General features: G+C 43.8%; 1 protein-coding gene and 1 long non-coding RNA gene across 5 annotated transcripts in view; one reads left to right on the plus strand and one right to left on the minus strand.

The window, feature by feature from the left end:
• The window catches only part of LOC115087587, a 108,952-nt gene extending 89,555 nt beyond the window's left edge, over window positions 1-19,397 (plus strand). The window contains exons 5-6 of one of the 2 annotated variants that reach the window (XR_003855548.1): window positions 17,669-17,796; window positions 18,308-19,397. This is a non-coding gene — a long non-coding RNA (uncharacterized LOC115087587). The remainder of the gene's footprint in view (window positions 1-17,668; window positions 17,797-18,307) is intronic. The other variant, XR_003855547.1, reaches the window with a different exon arrangement.
• BIN2 (bridging integrator 2) overlaps window positions 1-20,555 on the minus strand; it is an 83,137-nt gene extending 62,582 nt beyond the window's left edge. For all 3 annotated transcript variants that reach the window (XM_029594955.1, XM_029594956.1, XM_029594954.1), the window contains exon 1: window positions 20,416-20,555. In XM_029594955.1, the coding sequence (XP_029450815.1) occupies window positions 20,416-20,493 (78 nt within the window). In that variant the 5' untranslated portion in view covers window positions 20,494-20,555. The remainder of the gene's footprint in view (window positions 1-20,415) is intronic.
• Between the last annotated feature and the right edge of the window lie 355 nt (window positions 20,556-20,910).

Raw genomic sequence — 20,910 nt, forward strand, 5'->3', positions numbered from 1 at the left:
CGCAAGGCAAGGCAAGACAGAAGGCCCGAAGGCCGCGCAAGGCAAGGAAAGGCCCGAAGGCCACGCAAGGAAAGGAAAGGCCCGAAGGCCACGCAAGGAAAGGAAAGGCCCGAAGGCCACGCAAGGAAAGGAAAGGCCCGAAGGCAAGACAAGGTAGAAGGCCCGAAGGCCACGCAAGGCAGGCTAGAGCAGGGAGCCCAGGTGAGCTCGATGCCGAAGCACCGAGGCAACTGTCAGGCAGGGTTATAAGGGCACACCCAGAGCATAGAGTGGACAGAGGAGATGGACTGGGCCTGTCAGGAAAGCCAGCTCTAGAGGGACCCCTGGTGGTGAGGCGGTTGCACAGCAGCCACAGCCGTAACACAACAGTTTTGTTCTTTATTATAGTTTCTAACATTTTGCCTGGCATGGACATCAGACTCCGTGGTCTGTAGTTTCCTGGATCACCCCTTGATCCCTTTAAGAAACCAGATTGTAGAGCTTTCTTACAAATTTTCTTCATCTCGTTTTGTAAAGGTGGAGTAGGATTTGATCTCAGGACCTTGTAATGTGATGCATCATGCAACTTTCTTACTACATCTGCCACCTAATCTGTACACTGTGTGGCAGCTTCTGTGATTGTACACTGTATCTCACCCCCCTGAAAATATTTCCTGTACCTAAATCTGACTCCTCACTGTCAGGCTGATACAATACAGTGCGCTCCACCGGAGCGCACTGTTAACCTGCGATTGGACGCGCTAGCTTTACCCCTTATTCAGTAAGGGGTAATAGCGCGTCCAAAACGCGCGTCCAACCCCCCCAAACCTAATAGCGCCCACAACATGCAAATGCATGTTGATGGCCCTATTAGGTATTCCCGCGTTATTCAGAAAGCAAAATGTGCAGCCAAGCCGCACATTTTGCATTCAGAAATTAGCGCCTACCCAAAGGTAGGCGCTAATTTCTGCCGGCACTGGGAAAGTGCACAGAAAAGCAGTAAAAACTGCTTTTCTGTGCACCCTCCGACTTAATATCATGGCGATATTAAGTCGGAGGTCCCGAAAGTTAAAAAAAAGTTAAAAAAAAAAAAATTTTGAAATAGGCCCGCGGGTTGAAAACCGGATGCTCAATTTTGCTGGCGTCCGGTTTCCGAACCCGTGGCTGTCAGTGGGCTCGAGAACCGATGCTGGCAAAATTGAGTGTCGGCTGTCAAACCCGCTGACAGCCGCTGCTCCTGTCCGAAAAGGCGCTAGGGACGCGCTAGTGTCCCTAGCGCCTCTTTTTACTGCTGGGCCTAATTTAAATAAATTTATTTACTATATTGCGCACACAGGAGAGCGGGCACTTGCCCGCTCTCCCGTGATTTTACTATATCGGCCCGTATGTTGGATGAGTTGTGGCAGTGTTGGAAGTTTTTTTCCACATGCAGTGGGCCTCTTTGCTTGTACAGAGATTCTGGAGGATGATTGGTTATCAAATCTATAACACACTGGGGGTATGTGTTCAAGTACACCTGAAGTTGTGTTTATTGGATTATCTTCTAGAAGATCATTTTGCGGGTAATTTTTAAACAGTCTATGTAGGGCGGAAGTCTGCACTCTGAGGGCACCTGCGTAAATCTGCGTTCAAATTTCCCAGTGTCACTCAACTGCTTGAAAGCTGGTGTAACTCTGCATGTGTGGATTTACACGCAGACTTGTGAAAATCAAAAGTGCACGTGGAAATTCTGCTCCAGCTCCGCCCCCAGCATGCCTATCTAGTATGCCAGAAATTAGGTTCCACGCGCATCGTCACACACATATCCTCTGGAGCTGTCTTCAAAGAGCCACTTATGAGCAGAAAACAGGGCATTAAGCGAGTAAGCACCATGGAAAATAACCCCCTTTATTTCCAGCTCACCCAGAAGATGCTTTTCTCAGTTGCAGTTGGCAGCGAAGGTGGCTGTTGCTCACAAATGGAAAACAGTTTATGGTCCCAGCTTTTCAGATTTGCATGAAAAGGTGGGACAAGCAATGGAAAAGAAGAAGAATAGTGGTCCACCCAGGGAACATGATTCTTGTGGCTTTGGAGTGGCCATGAAGGCCTTGGTTTGCAGATCTGGTCAATGAAATGAAAACCTGGCTCTGTCGCTACCGGCATAAATATGATTTAATGTTACAGTATGGCCACCTGTCCTATTCGGTACCAGATCGATATGTCGTAGATGAGATAGTATTGTGTTTTTAGGATTTCTGGAATGGCATTTTTCCTGCTGCACAATGTTATTATCTCTCTGTCATGGCTGAGCAATGTTATACTTTATTATTCGATTTTTAGACTATTTAACGTTAAAGTTCTCACAGAAGGTGCTACATGAAATTGGATTAAGGTGATCCTCCAAAGCTTCCAGTAATACATTTTTTTTTTCTGTGAAATGGTTTGCAAGGGATGCAATAATTTCCGTTGTACAAATTGTGAATTATATACCCTGTGATTCATTGTTCACAAGGTTATCATAAAAATAAAATTGTAAACAGACTTGCCACAGGTACAAAGACTGCTCATTTGCATAGGTGGGATTTTTGCTGGGATAGGGCATGCAAAGGTTTGAAGATATCATCTACCATTGCCCCTGAGAGCAACTTCATCAGAGTACCAGGAAAAGTCTGCCTGCTGCTCCACAATGTATCACAGGAAGACAATATTCAGACAGCCAAGAAACAAGGTTCAAATGCATTTTACCTACTTACTCAAAATAGTCCCTCCCACAGCTTGAATGGGGACCTTTGTTTATGGGCATGCCCTATCTAATCTCTTTCTTTGACTGTGCCGTTCATCGGTCCTTACTCTTTTCATGCTTTACATGTATCAGTGTGATACCTGCATGAGACTCAAAAGAACAGCTTTTCAGCTGTCCATGCTATATTCAGACTTTATGGTATTATCATAATGTCTGCAGGGGTCTCTGATGAAGATCTGCTCTTCAGTTGTCCATGCTGTATTCATGCTTTACAGGTATCAGTATGATACCTGCATGAAGATGTGCTCTTCAGTTGTCCGTGCTGTATTCATGCTTTATATGAGTGAGGCACATACATAGGGGTTCTGGTGATGAGCGGCAGAGCAGCCCCCACTGCCTCCTCCCTTCTTGATTTACTCATATTCATACCAGTGAAAGGCAGGAGGCAGTAAGTGGCTGCTCTGCCGCTCATCATCACAACTCCCGTGCATATCTCTCAGAAATGAATCAAAATCTTAGTGAAATAAAAGGGGGAAGGGATCTTACTGATTTTTGTATACAGGCATGTCTTGTGTAAAAGTCCAGATTTTGAAATCAAGGACACTATCCTAACGTAGGAAAATACTGGTCTAACTGGTTTGCTTTGCTTTTTTTTTAATTTTCGTTTTATTGTCTGGTTTGCTAATTAAGCAAGACACACACAGGAGGGCGGCACACAAATAACAAATGTAATCTAAATTGCCCAATAACAAAGTCCGTGCTCTGTGCAAACAGACCTCCCCGACATAAATCAATGGTAAGAAATGATCATGACGAAGAACTCTATAAACTGACATTGTGCCTATGTCTGGTCCTTTGCTAGCGTCTTTCCCCCAGAGACACAGAAGGGGAGAAGCAGCCTTTAGTGCCTCAGGCCCTTAATCATTCTGAATCCTAACAGGGAAAAGAAAACCAGTCAGTGCTCGTGTGCCTTTACTTCCATAGCTAAACGTATACATATTTTAGTAAAGGAACATGGCCAAATACACTCAGCTTCTCAGAAGGCTGGGCGCATGAGAGAGGCAGTTCCGTGTGCGTGCAAAAAACGTGTTTGTGGTTGAGAAGCAGGCAGCTGCTGCATGGAGCTGCTTTTTTTTTTTCCCTTCTGCCGTAGGTAAGTGCACTTCAGCGTTAGCTCTTCACCACGTGAGATCCTGTCACCTCCCTTGTTTGTGCTGGTGCTCATCGAAGAGGGCAGGCAGAGGTGGGGATGTGGTCTCACTAGGCTGACGGTGTCTGAGGTAGGGTCACTGGGGCCAGGCTTAATGCAGTCCCCTCCCCCCGCCCCCTGTCAGACTTGTGAGCTGCTCTCGGATTGTGACGAATGAGATCCTGCTTTCCTGGACTTAATTCTCAAACCCATTCCTCAAGATCTCTAAACAGGTCTGATTTTCAGGGTAACCAAAATGAGCTAGAAAACTATATCTCATGAATATCCAGGACGGATATTTTGAAGAGTAGATGGATTTATGGGTCACAAGGACAGGATTTGTAAACAAATGACCTAACCCAAGATGCATTTGGGCAGAAGTATCAGAAGCTAACTCAAGAACTCAGAAGAAGTCTGGACTTAAGAGTCTAAGTTTCCCTATTTATATATTCAAATTAATTATAGAGTATGTTTAAAATGTCACTAATTAAGCATATTCGGGCAGATGCAATATGGTGCGCTTGACCAAGCGCACCGTTAGCCCCCTTTAGTCGTGCGTTTTCCGCCTGCTATTTTTACCCCTTATACAGTAAGGGGTAATAGTGTGTGGAAAACGCGCGGCCAACCCTCCCGAAACTAATAGCGCCCGCAACATGCAAATGCATGTTGATGAGCCTATTAGTTAGTCCCACGCGATCCAGAAAGTAAAATGTGCAGCCAAGCCGCACATTTTACTTTCAGAAATTAACGCCTGCCAAAGGCAGGCGTTAATTTCGGCCAGCACCGGGAAATATCATAGCAATATTAAGTCGGAGGCCACAAAAAAAAAAAATCAGCTCAATTTTGCTGACATCCGTTTTCCGAACCCGTGGCTGTCAGTTAGTGTCCCTAGCGCCTCCTTATTACCGCGGGCTGTCATTTGAATACTAAATCGTGCACCCAGGAGAGTGGCCTAGGCGCACATAGGGAGAGCGGGTGCTCGCCTCGGAGCGCCGGCTCTCCCGCGCATTTTACTGTATCGGCCCTATTATGTTTTATTTTGCTATGCTAGATTTGACATGTTATTATTTTATTTTGTAATCTACAGTTTATCTGACTTTCTGTGCATGTTGTATTATTTGTGATTTTATACTCTGTCTCTGTTTAAGTTCTGGTTTGTGGCCCTGAGTCTTTGTTGAATAGGCGGTCAACAAATAAAAAAGGAAAAAAACTGGATACAAAACTCATATAAGATAAATGGCAGAAAACAATGGATTAAAAAAAAATAGCAGAACAAAAGAAGAGATTAACAAAATGGAAAAAGCACAAATACATGAGCTTAAACTCATAACTATATAATCCTGACTGGGGGAGGCCAAATACCATACTGTATATAGTAACAGCTTATTGCAGCACCAATAAAATACACCGGCCCTCAAGTAACATAGAAATATGACTGCAGAAAAAGACCACATGGCCTATCTAGTCTGCCCATCCACACCAACTACTCAGCGCTACAATCCCTACCACTCTCTCAGAGATCCCCTGACTTGGAAGGGGGACAATGTCAAAGCCTGTGTATATAGCTATCCTCAACCTGACACCTCCTCCAGCATTCATTGGGTAGAACTTTGCCAAATGTATAGATCCCATGCTGTCCTCAGACGCCCACAAACCTCCCTACCTCCCATCCCATAGAGACAAAGAGTGGACAAAAAGTCTTAGTAAGTCAGGGCCTTTCGTGTTCATATCAACAGGCTAGGAGTCTGAAACCCTGGTGGCATTTTTCAGGTCTACCAATTTGTATGTGGCAATGTCACAAGAGGAACTCTTGGTTAACTCAGTGGTGATGTGCTCCTTCAATTTTTTCCCTTGGCTGTGGGCAATCACATCAAAACACATTCCACGTTGGGACTTTGGATATCTTCTGGATGTTGCATGTGCCGCCTCCTCCTTGACAACACCTTGCAGTTTCTTTAGTCAAATGTCTCAGTGCCTGCTTTCGTTGTTTTCTGAAGATTTCGGGAAGTATATACAGTATATATTTTTTTTAAATCTATTTGTCAGTCCCTGGAAGTGCTGCATGGATTTGGTTGAATGTGCAATTGTCTTGATTTACCTAATTTTGTGATATATTTGGAATTTAGTTTTTGAGAGGGGACTTTTTTCAGAAAGGGTATGAACATTTGCTCTTGAAATTCCAAAAATAATTTTTCTGAGTGACTCTTTGGGACAGGTGATGAAAGCTTTGTGGATTCTTATTTTAGAATCTATCTGTTGAACTTTCTGTGATGGTGCCATTCATATAACTGAGAACTGTTTTGAGTTTATGATGTTTTTTCTGAGTTCCTATTTCTTGTCGCTCATGTGCCTGGTGCTTTTGAGGCCTCGTTAGCTGTGAAACAAAGCATCAGCATACTGAGTTCAGCCCTGTTCAAGTGAGAACTGACAGTGCTGAAGAAATGGAAACTAGAAAGTCATCCATTGAGATAAAGGGGAAGGAAGGTGCCTTTATCTCATCCATTGAGATAAAGGGGAAGGTCCCAGGTCAGCAGATCCCCTGGGGGAAAGTCTTGGGCACATCAACCGAGAAATTAAAGAGGAAGACGAGATTAAGTGACCCAGGCAGCACTGAATTCTAGTGCAAATAGTGCTGTTACCAGCAACCTGTGCCAAGGTCAGATGGCTATTTTTTTTTAATTTGAAGTATGCTTGAAACAGGGTCCACGGGAATAGCCAGCCCTCTGGTCTTTCGTTTTCATTAATATACTCCGTCACCCCAAACTTTCCCTAAGAGAATTTATATACTGATGCAGGAAGCTTATTTCCCCCTAAGAGAATTTATATACTGATGCAGGAAGCTTATTTCCCCCTAAGAGAATTTATATACTGATGCAGGAAGCTTATTTCCCCCTAAGAGAATTTATATACTGATGCAGGAAGCTTATTTCCCCCTAAGAGAATTTATATACTGATGCAGGAAGCTTATTTCCCCCTAAGAGAATTTATATACTGATGCAGGAAGCTTTATTTCCCCCTAAGAGAATTTATATACTGATGCAGGAAGCTTATTTCCCCCTAAGAGAATTTATATACTGATGCAGGAAGCTTTATTTCCCCCTAAGAGAATTTATATACTGATGCAGGAAGCTTATTTCCCCCTAAGAGAATTTATATACTGATGCAGGAAGCTTTATTTCCCCCTAAGAGAATTTATATACTGATGCAAGAAGCTTATTTCCCCCTAAGAGAATTTATATACTGATGCAGGAAGCTTATTTCCCCCTAAGAGAATTTATATACTGACGCAGGAAACTTATTTCTCCTTAAGAGAATTTATATACTGACGCGGGAAGCTTATTTCCCCCTAAGAGAATTTATATACTGACGCAGGAAGCTTATTTCCCCCTAAGAGAATTTATATACTGATGCAGGAAGCTTTATTTCCCCCTAAGAGAATTTATATACTGATGCAGGAAGCTTATTTATCTAAATAGGGATCTCCTGTTTTGAGCCGGCAGCTCTAGCTTGCCACATAAGTCCTCTACTATTGAGGAGCTGAAGGAGAAGCCCTCTGGGCTGAGCTGGAAGGAGGGTCCTTTTGACGTTAGGCTGGAGGCTCATTTCCTGCCTTCCCCTTTAACTTCCCTTTGTCGTGCATCGTTCCCAGCTCTACCCAATCCACTAGTAACCATATGCAGCCATTGCTTGCTGATACTTCTTCACAGCACCGCTGCTCACTGCTCGTGGTATAATTAGGAGAAGCAACTGCCTCGCTTCCTCACACTTGTGAAACCTAGAGCCAGAGGACAGACCTATAGACCAGTCAAGGCCGAGAACTGAAAACAGTGCTTCCTGAGGGCCAATGCTGCTGCATGATATACAGGAGTACGAGGTTTTAATCGGTGCCCCCCCCCCCCCACACACACACACACACAACATACACACACACATCAAGCAACCACATAATTAGCCTAAAAGAATTACTGGAGTCGCCGGGCCAATACCGGAAATCTCCGGGTGCTACAGCAAAACCAATCTGCCTGGACCCGGAAAGAAGAAAGGAACATCATTGGTCTTGTGTGGCTGAAAAAGGAGGAACTCGACATTGATTTCTACCATCTCCGGACCTTTTTAACTCTTAACTTCGCTTCCTCGTGACTCCACCTGCTCCTGCACAGCCTGTTCCCTGTATCCAGCCACTTGCCCGCCCCATCCTGTTTGCCTTGGCCAATCGACATTGCGATTTCCTGCCCGTGCATCAAACGAGGAGTAAGAAACAGGCAGCGTCCACTTCCGCAGCACAGGAGGAGAAGGAAGAGGCTGCTGCTGCTTCAGGAGCTCAAGTTAGAGTCTGCTGTTGCTAGTGTGTTTTGAAAAGGGGGGAGAGAGAATGAATGAGCATGTCTGTGAGAGTGAGTGAGTGCGTATTTGTGTAGGAAGAAGAGATCTGAGAGTGTATGTAGGTGAGTAGGAGAGAGCTGAGTGCAAGTGAGCATGGGTGTGAAAGTGAGTGGGCACGTGTGTATGGAAGAGGGAGAGACGTGAGTGAGTGAGTGAGTGAATGAGTGAGTGCTGGTGGCAGAATGGCAGAAGTAAAGGTGTAAGTGGACATGTGTGAATGTGAGAGAATGAGCAGTGAAAGTAAGTGCGAACATGTAAGGACTGTTTATGAGAGCAAATTTGTGAGCATCCGGTCCCACTGTGCAGTTGCCCTCACCCCATCCCCCCCATCCCCCGTCTAATCCATGGTAATCTCAGGGTGACTGGAAGTCAAACGTTCCCAGGTATGCACAGTTCCTTGCTAGAAACAGCGTTCAGACAATACAAAGAGGTTTCCAGGTTCCTGGGAAGCCGCTTGGGCACATGGTGAAGACATTTGCCTACTCAGAAGTTACCTTTTCAAGGAAGGGGAAAGGAAAGGCTTAAGCTATATAGACAACTTCACCACATGTGGCTCAAAGCCTGGTGTAAAGAAGGAGGTTTTGGATACACTGGGGGCTGGGGCCGTATATGGAGTAGTAAAGGGCTGTAAGGTCAGGATGGCCTACATTTGTCCATGGCAGGAAAAAAGGATCCTAAGTGAGAAATTCTGGTCATATGTCATCAGGTGTTTAAACTAGAGGACAGGGGTATGAAATGTCACCCCCAACAAATACAGGAAGTGGGTGTAGAAATTAAAAAAAAAAAAATCAGCTCAGAAGTCCCCCTCCTTAGCAAAAGGAAAGCCGAGAAAAGCAGCAAGCCTTGGGGAAATAGCTGGAAAGCTATCAGCAGAAATGCTCATAGGCTGGGTAATAAAATGTCAGATCTGCAGGCCCTAAGGGTGGAGGCGGATATTGTTGCTATTACACAGACATGGTTCAGTTTGCCTCATGCTTGGGATACAGCCATACCTGGCCATAATCTATTGAGGAAGGATAGATGAAAGAAATGGAGGAGGAGCAGCAGCTCTCTAAGGCATGAGCAATATCCAAGCAGTTGAAATACAGGGTATTTCTCTAACAAAATTAGTTGTCTTTTGTGTATTGCATTAGGTATTTTGTTTTTCTTTTACTTTGTTTTTTCTTGTTATTTATACACTTTTCTGTACAAGATAAGTTTCTTGGAATATTTATTTAAATGTGATAAAAATAACGCTTTTTGTTTTTTTTTTTGTTTTTTTTTTTAAGAAATACAGAGTATTTGGGGAAAGGAGGAAGCACTGTGGGCTGTACTAAAAGAGATCTTGGCATATCTATCTATACTGGAGTGGTGTACAAGCTTCTGACTCAGACAGAGGAACTGGTCCAAAATCTGGCTGAAGACATCCAAAAAGTGGCAAGGAAATTTGCTTCTCAGTTGATTTGAATCTGCCATATGTGGATGGGAGTGCCCCTTTCACAGAATCTGCTTTTCAAGGGGCTCTGCATAGGTAAAAGGTGATGGAACCCATGAGGGGAGAAGCGATCCTGGACCTGGTGCGCACAAATGGAGACAGTACCTCTAGTGTCCGGCTAGGAGTCCACCTAAGTACCAGTGATCATTGAACGCCATAGTTTGATAGAGCAGCCAAGATGGAGAGAAGTCACATGAAGGTCAAGGTCTTGAATTAAAAAAAAAAATACAGACGTTCGTAAAATGGGACTTGTTCCTTGAAAAGGAACTAGAAGGCTGGGAGAAGATAGCTAAAGCGGAACAACAGTGGACCAAATTGAAAGGACCTATCGTAGCAGCAACAAATCTTTATGTATGAAAAGTAAATAAAAGAGGAAAAGATATGGATCTCCAAAGAAATGGCTGAAAAAATAAAGATGAAAAGAGCAGCATGCAAAAAGTAATAAAGGTCACTAAAAAGGTGACCACTAAAGACTACCTGGTGAAGCTGAAGGAGACAAGAAATGAAAGCAGGAAAGCAAAAGCTTGAGTGGAAGAAAGTATCGTCAAAGAGGTCAAGCGAGGTGACAAAACATTTTTCAGATACATCAAAAAAACAGGAGGAAGTCCAGAGGTGGTATTGTAAGATTAAAAGGAGACGAGAGTCTTTATGTGGAGAAATATGAGGAAAAAGTATAAATATTAAACAAATATATTAGTTCAGAGTTCACTGAAGAAGGCCCTGGAGGAGGACTGTTGCTGGTTGTAAGTGTGCAGATGGCAATGGGGTAGATACAGCCCCATTTACGGAAGACAGCATTTGAGTGGAACTAGCAAAAACTGAAAGTGGTCAAGACCATGGGGCCTTATGAGAAACATCCTGGGATATTAAAGGAGCTCAGGGAGGCGCTGGCAGGTCCGCTGAAAGACTTTTTCGATAGATCTCTGGAAAAAGGCCTGGTGCCGCAAGACTGGAGAAGGGCAGTGGTTGTTCCGTTTCACAAAAGTGGGAGCAAAGAACAGGCTGGAAACTACAGGTTGGTTAGCCTTGCCCCGTGGTGGATAAATTAATGGAGACACTGCTGAAGGAAAGTTTAGTTAAGTATCTGCAAACCATTTGGGTTGCAGGATCCGTGGCAGCAAGTTTTTTTTCCAGAGGAAGATTGTGTCAAACGAATCTGATTGACTTTTTTGATTGGGCAACTAGAGAATAGATCCAAGGACAAGCACTTGATGTGATTTATGTGGATTCCAGCGATGCTTTTGACACTGTTCCACATAGGCTCATGAACAACATGAGAAGCTTGGGAGTTGGTCCCTAGATGGTAGAATGTGTTACGAATTGGTTGACTGACAGATGAGTGGTGGTAAATCAAACCTACTCTGAGGAGAGCTGAATGATAAGTGGAATGCCTCAAGGACTGGTTCTGGGGCTGGTTCTGTTCAATATCTTTGTCAGCAATATAGCGGAAGGGTTAGAAGGAAATATTTGAATTTTTGCGGATGACACTAAGGTCTGCAAGAGTGGACATACCTGAAGGAGTAGAGAGAATGAAAAGTGATCTAAGAAAGCTAGAGGAGTGATTGAAAGTTTGGTATCTGGGAGTCAGTGCCAAGAAGTGCAGAGTCATACATTTGGGGTACAGAAATCCAAAGGAGTTCTCCGTGATGATGGGTGAAAGACTGATGTGCACAAACTGGGAAAGAGACCTTGGAGTGATAGTGTCTGATGAACTGAAGATGGCGAAGCAATGTGACAAGGCATTGGCTAAGGCCAGAAGGATGCTGGGCTACACAGAAAGAGGAATGATCAGCAGGAAAAAGGAGGTGATAAGGGCCCCGTGTAGGTCTGTGCTGAGGCCTTACCTGGAGTTCTGTGTTCAGTTCTGGGACCGTATCTCAAAAAGGATAGAGATAGGAATGGAAGCAGTCCAGAGAAAGGCAATCAAAATGATGTGGGGTCTGTACCGAAAGAGTTACGAGATGAGACTGAAGGACCTAAATATGCATACCCTGGAGGAGAGGAGGGACACAGGAGATATGATACAGACTTTTAAATATATGAGAGGTATAAATGATGCATGGGAATCGAGCCTTTTCCGGTGGAAAGAAAGCTGTAGAACTAGTGGACCTAATATGAAGCTCCAAGGGGGTCGACTCAGGAACAATGTTAGGAAATCTTTCCTCATGGAAAGGATTGCAGGTGCATGGAATGCCCTTCCGGAAGAGGAGGTAAAGACAAGAATGGTCATGGAATTCAAAAGGGCATGGGATAAACGCAGAGGATCTCTAATGGCTATAAGGACAGAAATGAAGAACCGGGGTCATTTTATCTGGATACCTACATGAAGAAGCAGTTACTGCCCATAACAGAAAGCACTGGGGGGTAGGGGGGTTAACCTCCAAGGAACAGCAGTTACTACCTAAATAAAAAAGCTTGCTGAGCAGACCGGATGACCACTTGGGTCTTTTTCTGCTGTCATTTACTGTGTTACTAGGTTAATATATGCAAAGGGCCGTGGTCCCAAGCAACTGGGGGCTATGTCATTGCACTAGGAAATACAGCGTGCAAAGTAGGTGGGCCTTATGGTCCTCATCTGCCCATCTGATTTATGTTTCTTTGTTTCTAGATGTTTGCAGCTCTGTATAGGTGCACATAATGCACAGTCCCTTCTCTGTGGAGCTCACAAGGCGCACAAACAAGACAATAAGAGGCCTGAGAAAATGTATTTAATTTAGAAAACATAGTTATGATCATGGAGAGCTAGGGTTTAAGATTTAAAAGTAACATTATATAGGCAGGTTTTTAATTTGTTTTCCTCTGCTTTTTCCTTCTGATGCCGTCTAAAAGGGCAAGGCGAGGATTTATCCTCCTGATTCCACTAACTTTGCGGGTCAGCAGCTGCTTTCCACTTAACATGTCACCTGGAACTTCTCAGGGGGTAGCGTTCCCCACTGCGACCCGAGGCGAAGGAGTGCCTGAATCACCAGCGGACACGTTCTCTCTCAGCCCCCTCGATCAGCGTCCACCACTGGCTGAGAGGTTCTCCGTGTCACATGCAGATCACGTCCTCAACGCGAGCGCCATGGAGGAGACCCGTGAGAGCTTGGAGCCAGTGTTGCAGGGAGCCTCATCACTGCTGGAAGTGGGCTCTGAATTGTGGCCATCTTCTCTGCTGTTGGTTGTTGGAGGCGCTGTGGATAATTTGGGGTCAATTCCTTTCTCTTCAATTCACGTGGAGCAGCCTGTTTTTGCTGGTGCCCCCTCCAGTTGTCAACTAAACCGGCAGCGGTGACTTTACAATCTTTATGGGAGGTAATGGCGAGTTTTGGGAGTGCCATTAAAGACTGTACCTTGAAAAGAGATTCCCTAGCTGGTAAATTAGAGCCAACAGTGAAGAGGCACGAGGAATCATTATTGGAAGTTCATAACAAGATTCATCGTTTCGGGTCAGACATAAAGAACATTCAGAGTTTAAATACATCTGTGGTGAAAGACAGGATTGCCCTCTCCAGACGGACTGAGTTATTGGAAAATCAGCATCAACATCTAAACTCGCGTTTGGTTAATATTCCTAAAATAATGGCTGAGACTCCATGGAGCTGATGCAATATAATGCGTGTGCATCCAAACTGGTCGCCTGTTCTTTCAACGCACGCACATCCACCTCTCCTGGGCGCCCAATGCAATAATCAAACGAGCTGCCGCACTAAAAAGGATATGCTAGGGATAAATTGTGCGTCCCTAGTGCGTCCTTGGCTTCGGGCGCCCAGGAGACGTGGCCGTACGCGGGTTACGAAAGCAGATGCTCAATACGAGGGTCTGTTTTATCCCGCGGCAGCTCATTTACCGGCGTAATATACATGCACGATATACACAGCTTGGAGCGTGTATATTGTGGGTGTATATTGGGAACCCAGAATTTTTTTTTTCCATCAAGCTTTTTTCATGATGCTGCAGCATTTTTGTTTTTTTTAGTTGAGCACTTGTCACATTGCAAGACTTTACGCCAGCTCCGGACCAGGCGTTAAATTGGATGGGTTAAAAAATGCACATCGGGCGCATGGCGCTTTTTTGCATCGGGGGGTGGGGGTGGGGGTGGGGGTAATAGCTAATAGTCTCATCTACAAGGCATTTACACGTGATGAGCGCTATTAGCTGCATCTTTGCCTGGATGCACATTTTAGAGACGCTGATCCCCTTATTGCATTGGAGCTTAGTCTCACACATCCAAAATGTGCATCCAACCACTCGCTAACCTGTGCGCTAGGCTGGGCGCAGTTTATTGCATCAGCCTCATATGATACTTTGAAGAAATATTTCCTGGAAGTGCTACATGTTACATCTTTCCAAGTCCCCTCTATTAATAAGATATATTATTTGCTATGTCGGCTCATCCCACTGTTTTACAAACCGACCAGGCCTCATCAGATGTGCTTAATCTGATGAGTTTTTTGGAGAATTCTGGGCTTGGAGGTTATTGAACTATGAACTCTCCTCAGCAAAGTAATGAGACTATATTTTAGGAACTTGAACTCTCTGTTTCATGGTCAAGTTGTAAGAATATTTCCTGATATAGCAAAAATAACTCAGGAAATAAGGAGAGGTTTTTCTTGCCTTGTGGCAGGAAGCTATTGCTCTGGGAGTTTATTTTAAGTTGCACTATCCATGTAAATGTGTAGCTAAATATAATAATGACTGTTATTTATATTTTTTTGTGCCTGTCAATTTAAGACCTAGCGGCACTAAGCTGCAATGTTTTATCGCAGGAGGGGGTCCCACGATCATGGGGGGTGGGGGTGTTCCACCATAGTGGACCCCCCCCCCAAAAAAAAGCATCATGGCTGTATGGCACATTTGTTTGTCTCGTGGGCAAACACCACGGGGCAAAAGAATGTTGTACGCAGTCCTTTAACGTGATGGCAGCCTCAACCTCATGGGATAGCCCTCGCCTTAAAGGGCCGCTGGCCCAAAAAAAAAAATCGTGACAATCAGGAAGGTTGAGCGTGGGTCAGTGCTGACCCCTGTTTCACCCAGGGGCCGCCAATCGAGGTAGCCCTGATTCCCCTCAAAATGTAAAAAAAAAATGCAACTGCACGGTGATGGCCCAGGCCCCACCCTCTCAAGTGATAGCCAAAGACCCCTCCCCCCCCACAAGTCAAAGATAGGTTTCCTAATTGCTTATGTAATTTTTCCTTGACTTTACCGCATCCTATTTGCTTGTTGTTCTGAGTTGGAATAGGGATCTATGCACATATTTATGTTTTTGCATTATTGTATTGTTTTTTTTTTTGTATTGTATTGTATTATATTGTATTGATTTTTTTTTCCCTTTTCTGATCCCTAAGTGTTTCTCATGTACAAGGTTGTTCTTTTGCGTTGTAAAATTAAACAAAGAAAAACATTTAAAAAAGAAATAAATCGGCTGGTTTTGGATATAGCCAGAAGGGCGGCATCATACAGCAGCTCAGAAGGACTAATCCAGGCATGCAGTGCAGCAACGTGGGACGAGTATAGTCAGTAGCTGGTGATGAAGGAGAAGGGTACAAATAAGAGAAGCTTGATGGATGAATGAAGGTCACGAGGAGGGGTGTAGGAAGAACTAAGAGAAGTCATGAGGAATAGGGGATGATGAGAGAGTGAATAAGGGTTTTGGTAGTCTTTTCAGAAAGGAAAGAATGGACTAGGGTTATGCTGGATTGTAAACAACGCTTTTTAGCAGTATTTTGGATGTATGCTCAGAAGGAGAGAGAAGAGTTGAAGATGACCCCCCAAGTTCATGGAGGGTAGCATAATGGTTAGAGCAGCAGGCTGAGAACCAGTGAAACCCAAGATTCAAATCCCACTTCTTGTGACCTTGGGCAGGTCACTTCACTCTCCATTACCTCAGGTACAAACTTAGATTATAAACCCTCTATACTCAATTGTAACTTGCCTTGAGCTTGGATTTGGAAAGACGGGATAAACATCCTGCTGAATATACTTGCTTAAAGTCATCTGGCTACATGTAGCTGGATAACTTTAAAACCTAAGCGGCTATGTTTGAATATAGACTGTTAGGTTCTAAAGTTATCTGGCCTCGGGTGGCCGGATAACTTGCTACTTAACCGGATATCTTTATTCTTATGTTCTTATGTTCTTATGTAAAGATATCCGGCTAAGTAGTGCTGTTGAAAATGAAAAACAATTAAATACAGCAGGCCATCCCCATCCCTCTTCCAAACATATCTTGTAAAGACCCTATTGGGCCGTGTCCTCCTCACCCCCCAACTCCTTAAAATATTAAAAAGTCACTCATCCCAGTGTATCATAAATTATAAAATCAGGCCTAGCCCCCTTCCCTGTCCTTCCCGAGCCCCCCAATAACTTAAATTAGATTACCAGGAGCAAGGCAATCTAATTTAAGGTATCTCCTGGCGCCTCCCAGCAATCTAAGGTAGGTGGTGGGGGAGGAATAGGAGGATATTTAAAGATATCCGGATAAGTAGCATGTTATCTGGCCATATGAGGCCAGATAACTTTAGGCCTGCTCATGAGCAGGTGTAAAGTTATCCAGCTAACCTAGCTGGATATATCTGATATTCAGCTAGGCTAGCCAGCTAACTCAACCCCTCCCTGGAATGCTCCTGAAATGCCCCTTTTTCATAAGTGGTGTAATATGGGACATTTTTCATTTAGCGGGCTGTCACACAGGTACTGTCTCACACAAAAAGGAACTCTTTCCCTCACACACATTCATACTCCGTGGCTCTCTCTCCCTCACACACTCAGGCACTCTTACACTCAGGGGCTCACACATACACACAGGCACTCTCTCACATTCAGTGGCTTTGCTTGCGCCTACACACACTCACTCTCTCTCACTCACACAGCCTGAGGGCTTCCCGGTTACTTGTCCACCTCTTTGTCATGCTGCAGGGTTGTGGGTCCTTCCTTTGGCCGCTGCAGTATGGGCTCTGCACTGGCCTGCCAGGACTCATCTTCAGCTGTGAATGGGATGGGCTCCACTGGCAGCCAGGGGTTTTACTCTCTTCTTTGGCAGGCAACAGGACGGGCTCTACAGAAGCCTGCCAAATCATGGGTTGTTTGTCACAAGAATTATAGCAGCAGTACTGATGTAACGTCATCTGCTATTGCGGGGCCAGTCTTGCGATAAGAGCTGCAAAATTGGCCCTGCGGCAGCAGGAGATGACATTCACTTAAATGCAACGCCTGCTGCCGGCAAGTACCCAAACATTAAATAGATCCCATGCTACTAATTCTGGCAACAAGCAGTGGCTATTCCCTATTAATTAATAGCAGTTTATGGACATCTCCTCCAGGAACGTATCCAAACCTTTTTTAAACCCAGCTACACTAGCTTCCTTAACCACATCCTCTGGCAACGACTTCCAGAGTGTAATTGTGCATTGAGTGAAAAAGAATATTCTTTGATTTGTTTTAAATGTACCACTTCCTAACTTCATAGAGTGCCCCCTAGTCCTTGGGAAAATCAATGGGCTGAGAACCAGGGAAACTACTACCCCTACTGACACTCCTTATGATCTTGGGCAAGTTGCTTTATCTCCTGATCCACAGACAGGTAAATTTTAAAAGGATCATCCATAAACGTGTGTATTTTATATTGTGTGTGCAAGTAAACATGTATCATTTCAAATATCTCTGCCACACATATGTGTGCAGCCCTAACCAATTTCCTTAATGTGTGCATGACTTTTATTTGCACAAATAATTTTCTGTCTTACAATTTTCGTGTCATGAACAGTTAAGTCAAGTGAAAGGATTCAATCACATATACCAAAAAATGCTCCTCAACACTGTACTGTATTGACAAATAGAAAATATTTTTGAAAGACCATCATAATAGGCATCATCAGATGTTGGCATTTGCATGCTTTATCCATCTGCCTCATATATAATCATAGGTCTTTATTACCCATAGGTTTCTTTAACCAGAAAAATCATTTCCTGCCACCGTTATGATGATGCTGTGAAAGACTCTGATAACATTGGAAACTGATGATTGGATTAACCCCTGAAGAAGAACCAGTATTAACAATTCGAAACACGGTAATCTAAAACGGCTGTATGTGATGGGCAGTGAAAGACTAATGTGCTCGGACTGGGAGAAGGACCTTGGGGTGATGGTGTCTGGTGATATGAAGGCAGCGAAGCAATGTGAGAAGGCGATAGTTAAAGCTAGAAGAATGCTGGGCTGCATAAGAGGAATAACCAGCAAGAAAAAAGAGGTGATGATGCCCCTTGTACGGGTCCTTGGTGAGGCCTCACCTGGAGTCCTGTGTTCAGTACTGGAGCCCGTACCTCAAAAAGTATAGAGACAGGATGGAGGCAGTCCAGGTAAGGGCAACCAAAATGGTGTGTAGTCTATATCGGAAGACTTATGAGGAGAGGCTAAAGGATCTGTATATGTACACCCTGGAAGAGAGGAGGTGCAGGGGAGATATGGTACAGGCCTTCAGATGTTCCGACGTTCAGTGAGTGCTCTTATTGGTAACAATAACATTGTCCCTTTTCTGAAGTGACCTTTCTCAAAAATGTTTTTTTGATCTTGTATTCACAGAAAAGTTGCGACCTTCATTCCGGATATTGATAAAGAGTTTTACTTCAGGAGCCCCCGAAGCAGTTTACCGCGAAACATGATGTCATGTCGGGCATTTTCTTGTTGGACTGTTTAAAGGAAGTATCCTTTGCATTGGGTTTTCTTGGATCGCTCCATTTTAGATAAGTGTGCTAAGCATTTCTAAAAATGTACTAAAAAAATGTTTTGGTACGGACACTTACCATCTTAGGACCGATGATTATAAGTGATCCTGGCCAGGTATTAGTATTGAACTAAAGTTAAGTTCAAATACCACAGGATGGTATGATAGTCTTTTTTCATAAATAAGATATTGAAAACTGGCATGCATATGTTTTTGTTTATTTGAACCTATGACATACGCCACGATATTTTGGGTGATATACCAGTGTCCACCAATACTCAACAAAATTTTAGGACCTCTGTTGTGAGTCACTGATTTTTCAGACTTTGTACTTCAGGATAATTGCTGTTTTCATCCTGTTTCTTTAATGTGCTCTATGAAACTGTTTTTAAATGAATATGTAAAGAATTGTGTCTGTTTTGTTATGAGGAGGGGGTGACACACCAGTGGAGTCAAGTTAGGCGTTTTCCAAATTTTTGACACACCGAGCCTAAAAGGTTCGCCATCACTGGACTAGATGGACCATTTGGTCTTTTTCTGCTGTCAGTACTATGATCCAATGTTACTATGTTTCGAGCAATTATCAAGGGGCATTATGAAGGCAGATGATTGAATTGTACACCGGCAACAATAATGCAAGATAAGCACAATGTTTTTTTTCAATTGGCATTCAGTTTGTGAAGAAATGTGTTTTTAGTGCAAATAAAAAATATAAGGTAAATATTTTTGGTTAAAGAGACCTATGGGTAATAAAGATCTATGATTATTTATGAGGCAGATGGCTAAAGCATGCAAATGCGATGCAGCCTGTTTTGACATTCTTGCAATAATATTTTCTGTTTGTCAGTACCATACAATGGGAGCCCTTTTCAGTACAAATACATTTCTGTACACAAATGTGCACACATATCACATGCTTTATGCATGGTAAACATACTTTCTGTGTGCATACCATTAGTTTATTGCAATGGGGGTTATAGCTTTTTTTTTTTTAGCATGTGAGTAAAGAAAATGCGTGCTGAAATTGAGCGTACACTTTTACTCCTGTTTACACTGTCGCTGCTAATACTGAAGGTACTGAATGTCACTGCTAATACTGGCTGTCCTTACCTGCACATACTGGTACTTTTTAATACTTCACTGTCCTTAAGTGAAAGGTACTGCGTGTTGCTGTAAATACTTGCTGTCCTTATCTGCAAAGGTTGAATATTACAGCTGATACTGCGCTGCCCCTTATCTGTGAGTACTGAGTGTTACTGCTAAAACTCTGCTGTATTTAATTGGAGGTACTGGGCCATCCTTAACGAGAAGAGCCCGAGTCTTACTGCTAATGCTCCATGAGGTCTATATTCAGATGCAGTCTAGATAAACCTAGCCGCTGACTTTGGAGGCATATGCAGTAGTGCAGCTGGCTAACTTTAGGACAGCTCTTTCACCCAACCAGACATAGCCATGTTAACTCAACTCCTCCCAGTTACGCCTCTAGAATTGCCCCTAAACTATCCGGCTAAATTGTAGCCCGCTAATAAGTTAGGAGGCCCAAATATTCATTTAGCCGGCTAACTTCTGAGTTAGCCGGCTAAATGCTTTAGAATATGGACCTCCAGCGTTCTTATCTACAAGTTCTGAGTGTTGCTGCCAGCACTGTGCTGAGTGTTACAGCTCCCTGCGGGATACTGTTGCTGCTAATACTGAACTCTCTTTATCTACAAGTACTCAGTGTTGCAGCTAAGCCCCTGCTGTCCTTCTTTGCAGGTACTGAGCGTTACAGCTGATATCGCGCTGCCCATACATACCGATATCGTGCTGCCCTTATCTACAAGTACTAAGTGTTGCAGCTAAGATGTTGCTGTCCTTACTTGCAGCTACTGAATCTTACTGTTAAAACGGTACTGTCCTTCCCTGAGAGTTACTGTCCTTCCCTGAGAGTTACTGAGAGTTAATGCTCGTACTGTACAGTCCTTACCTTCTCTTGTGCCCGGATGATGCGCTTTTGGACATTTTTTGCAAACAGTCCAGCCCCTCCTATTTTGGTCTCAGCCATGCCTGAGCTCAGCAGGCTTTGCAGAACTTTCTGTTTCAAATGCCAGAGGCTGTGGTTTTTAAAGTTTCTACTACAAAAGGAAGTGAGAAGTGTCAGCAACTCCCAGCGTGCAATGCATCCGCTCTGAGATCTGATTATGGTGAAAGAAGTTTATTTCGTTTTGTTTGGGGTTCTTTTTTTTTTTTTCCCCTTCTAAGGTGCTTACTATTGTTCAGAATGAGAGACTTTGGCATGTAGTTTATTTGATGGCAGCTGAATAGGTCATCTAGTGACACTGAGGCTCTGTGTTTATTTTTGGTTCACCCATACCTAGGAACTCTCCAGATCTGGCCCAGAGACTCCTGAATTTGGAATGAGTAGCCGGATCTCCAGGCCAACCCCAAAAACTCTGGATGTTCTGCTACAGAAGAAAGCCCA

Source organism: Rhinatrema bivittatum, chromosome 3, assembly GCF_901001135.1.
Source record: "Rhinatrema bivittatum chromosome 3, aRhiBiv1.1, whole genome shotgun sequence".
Lineage (NCBI taxonomy): Eukaryota > Metazoa > Chordata > Amphibia > Gymnophiona > Rhinatrematidae > Rhinatrema > Rhinatrema bivittatum.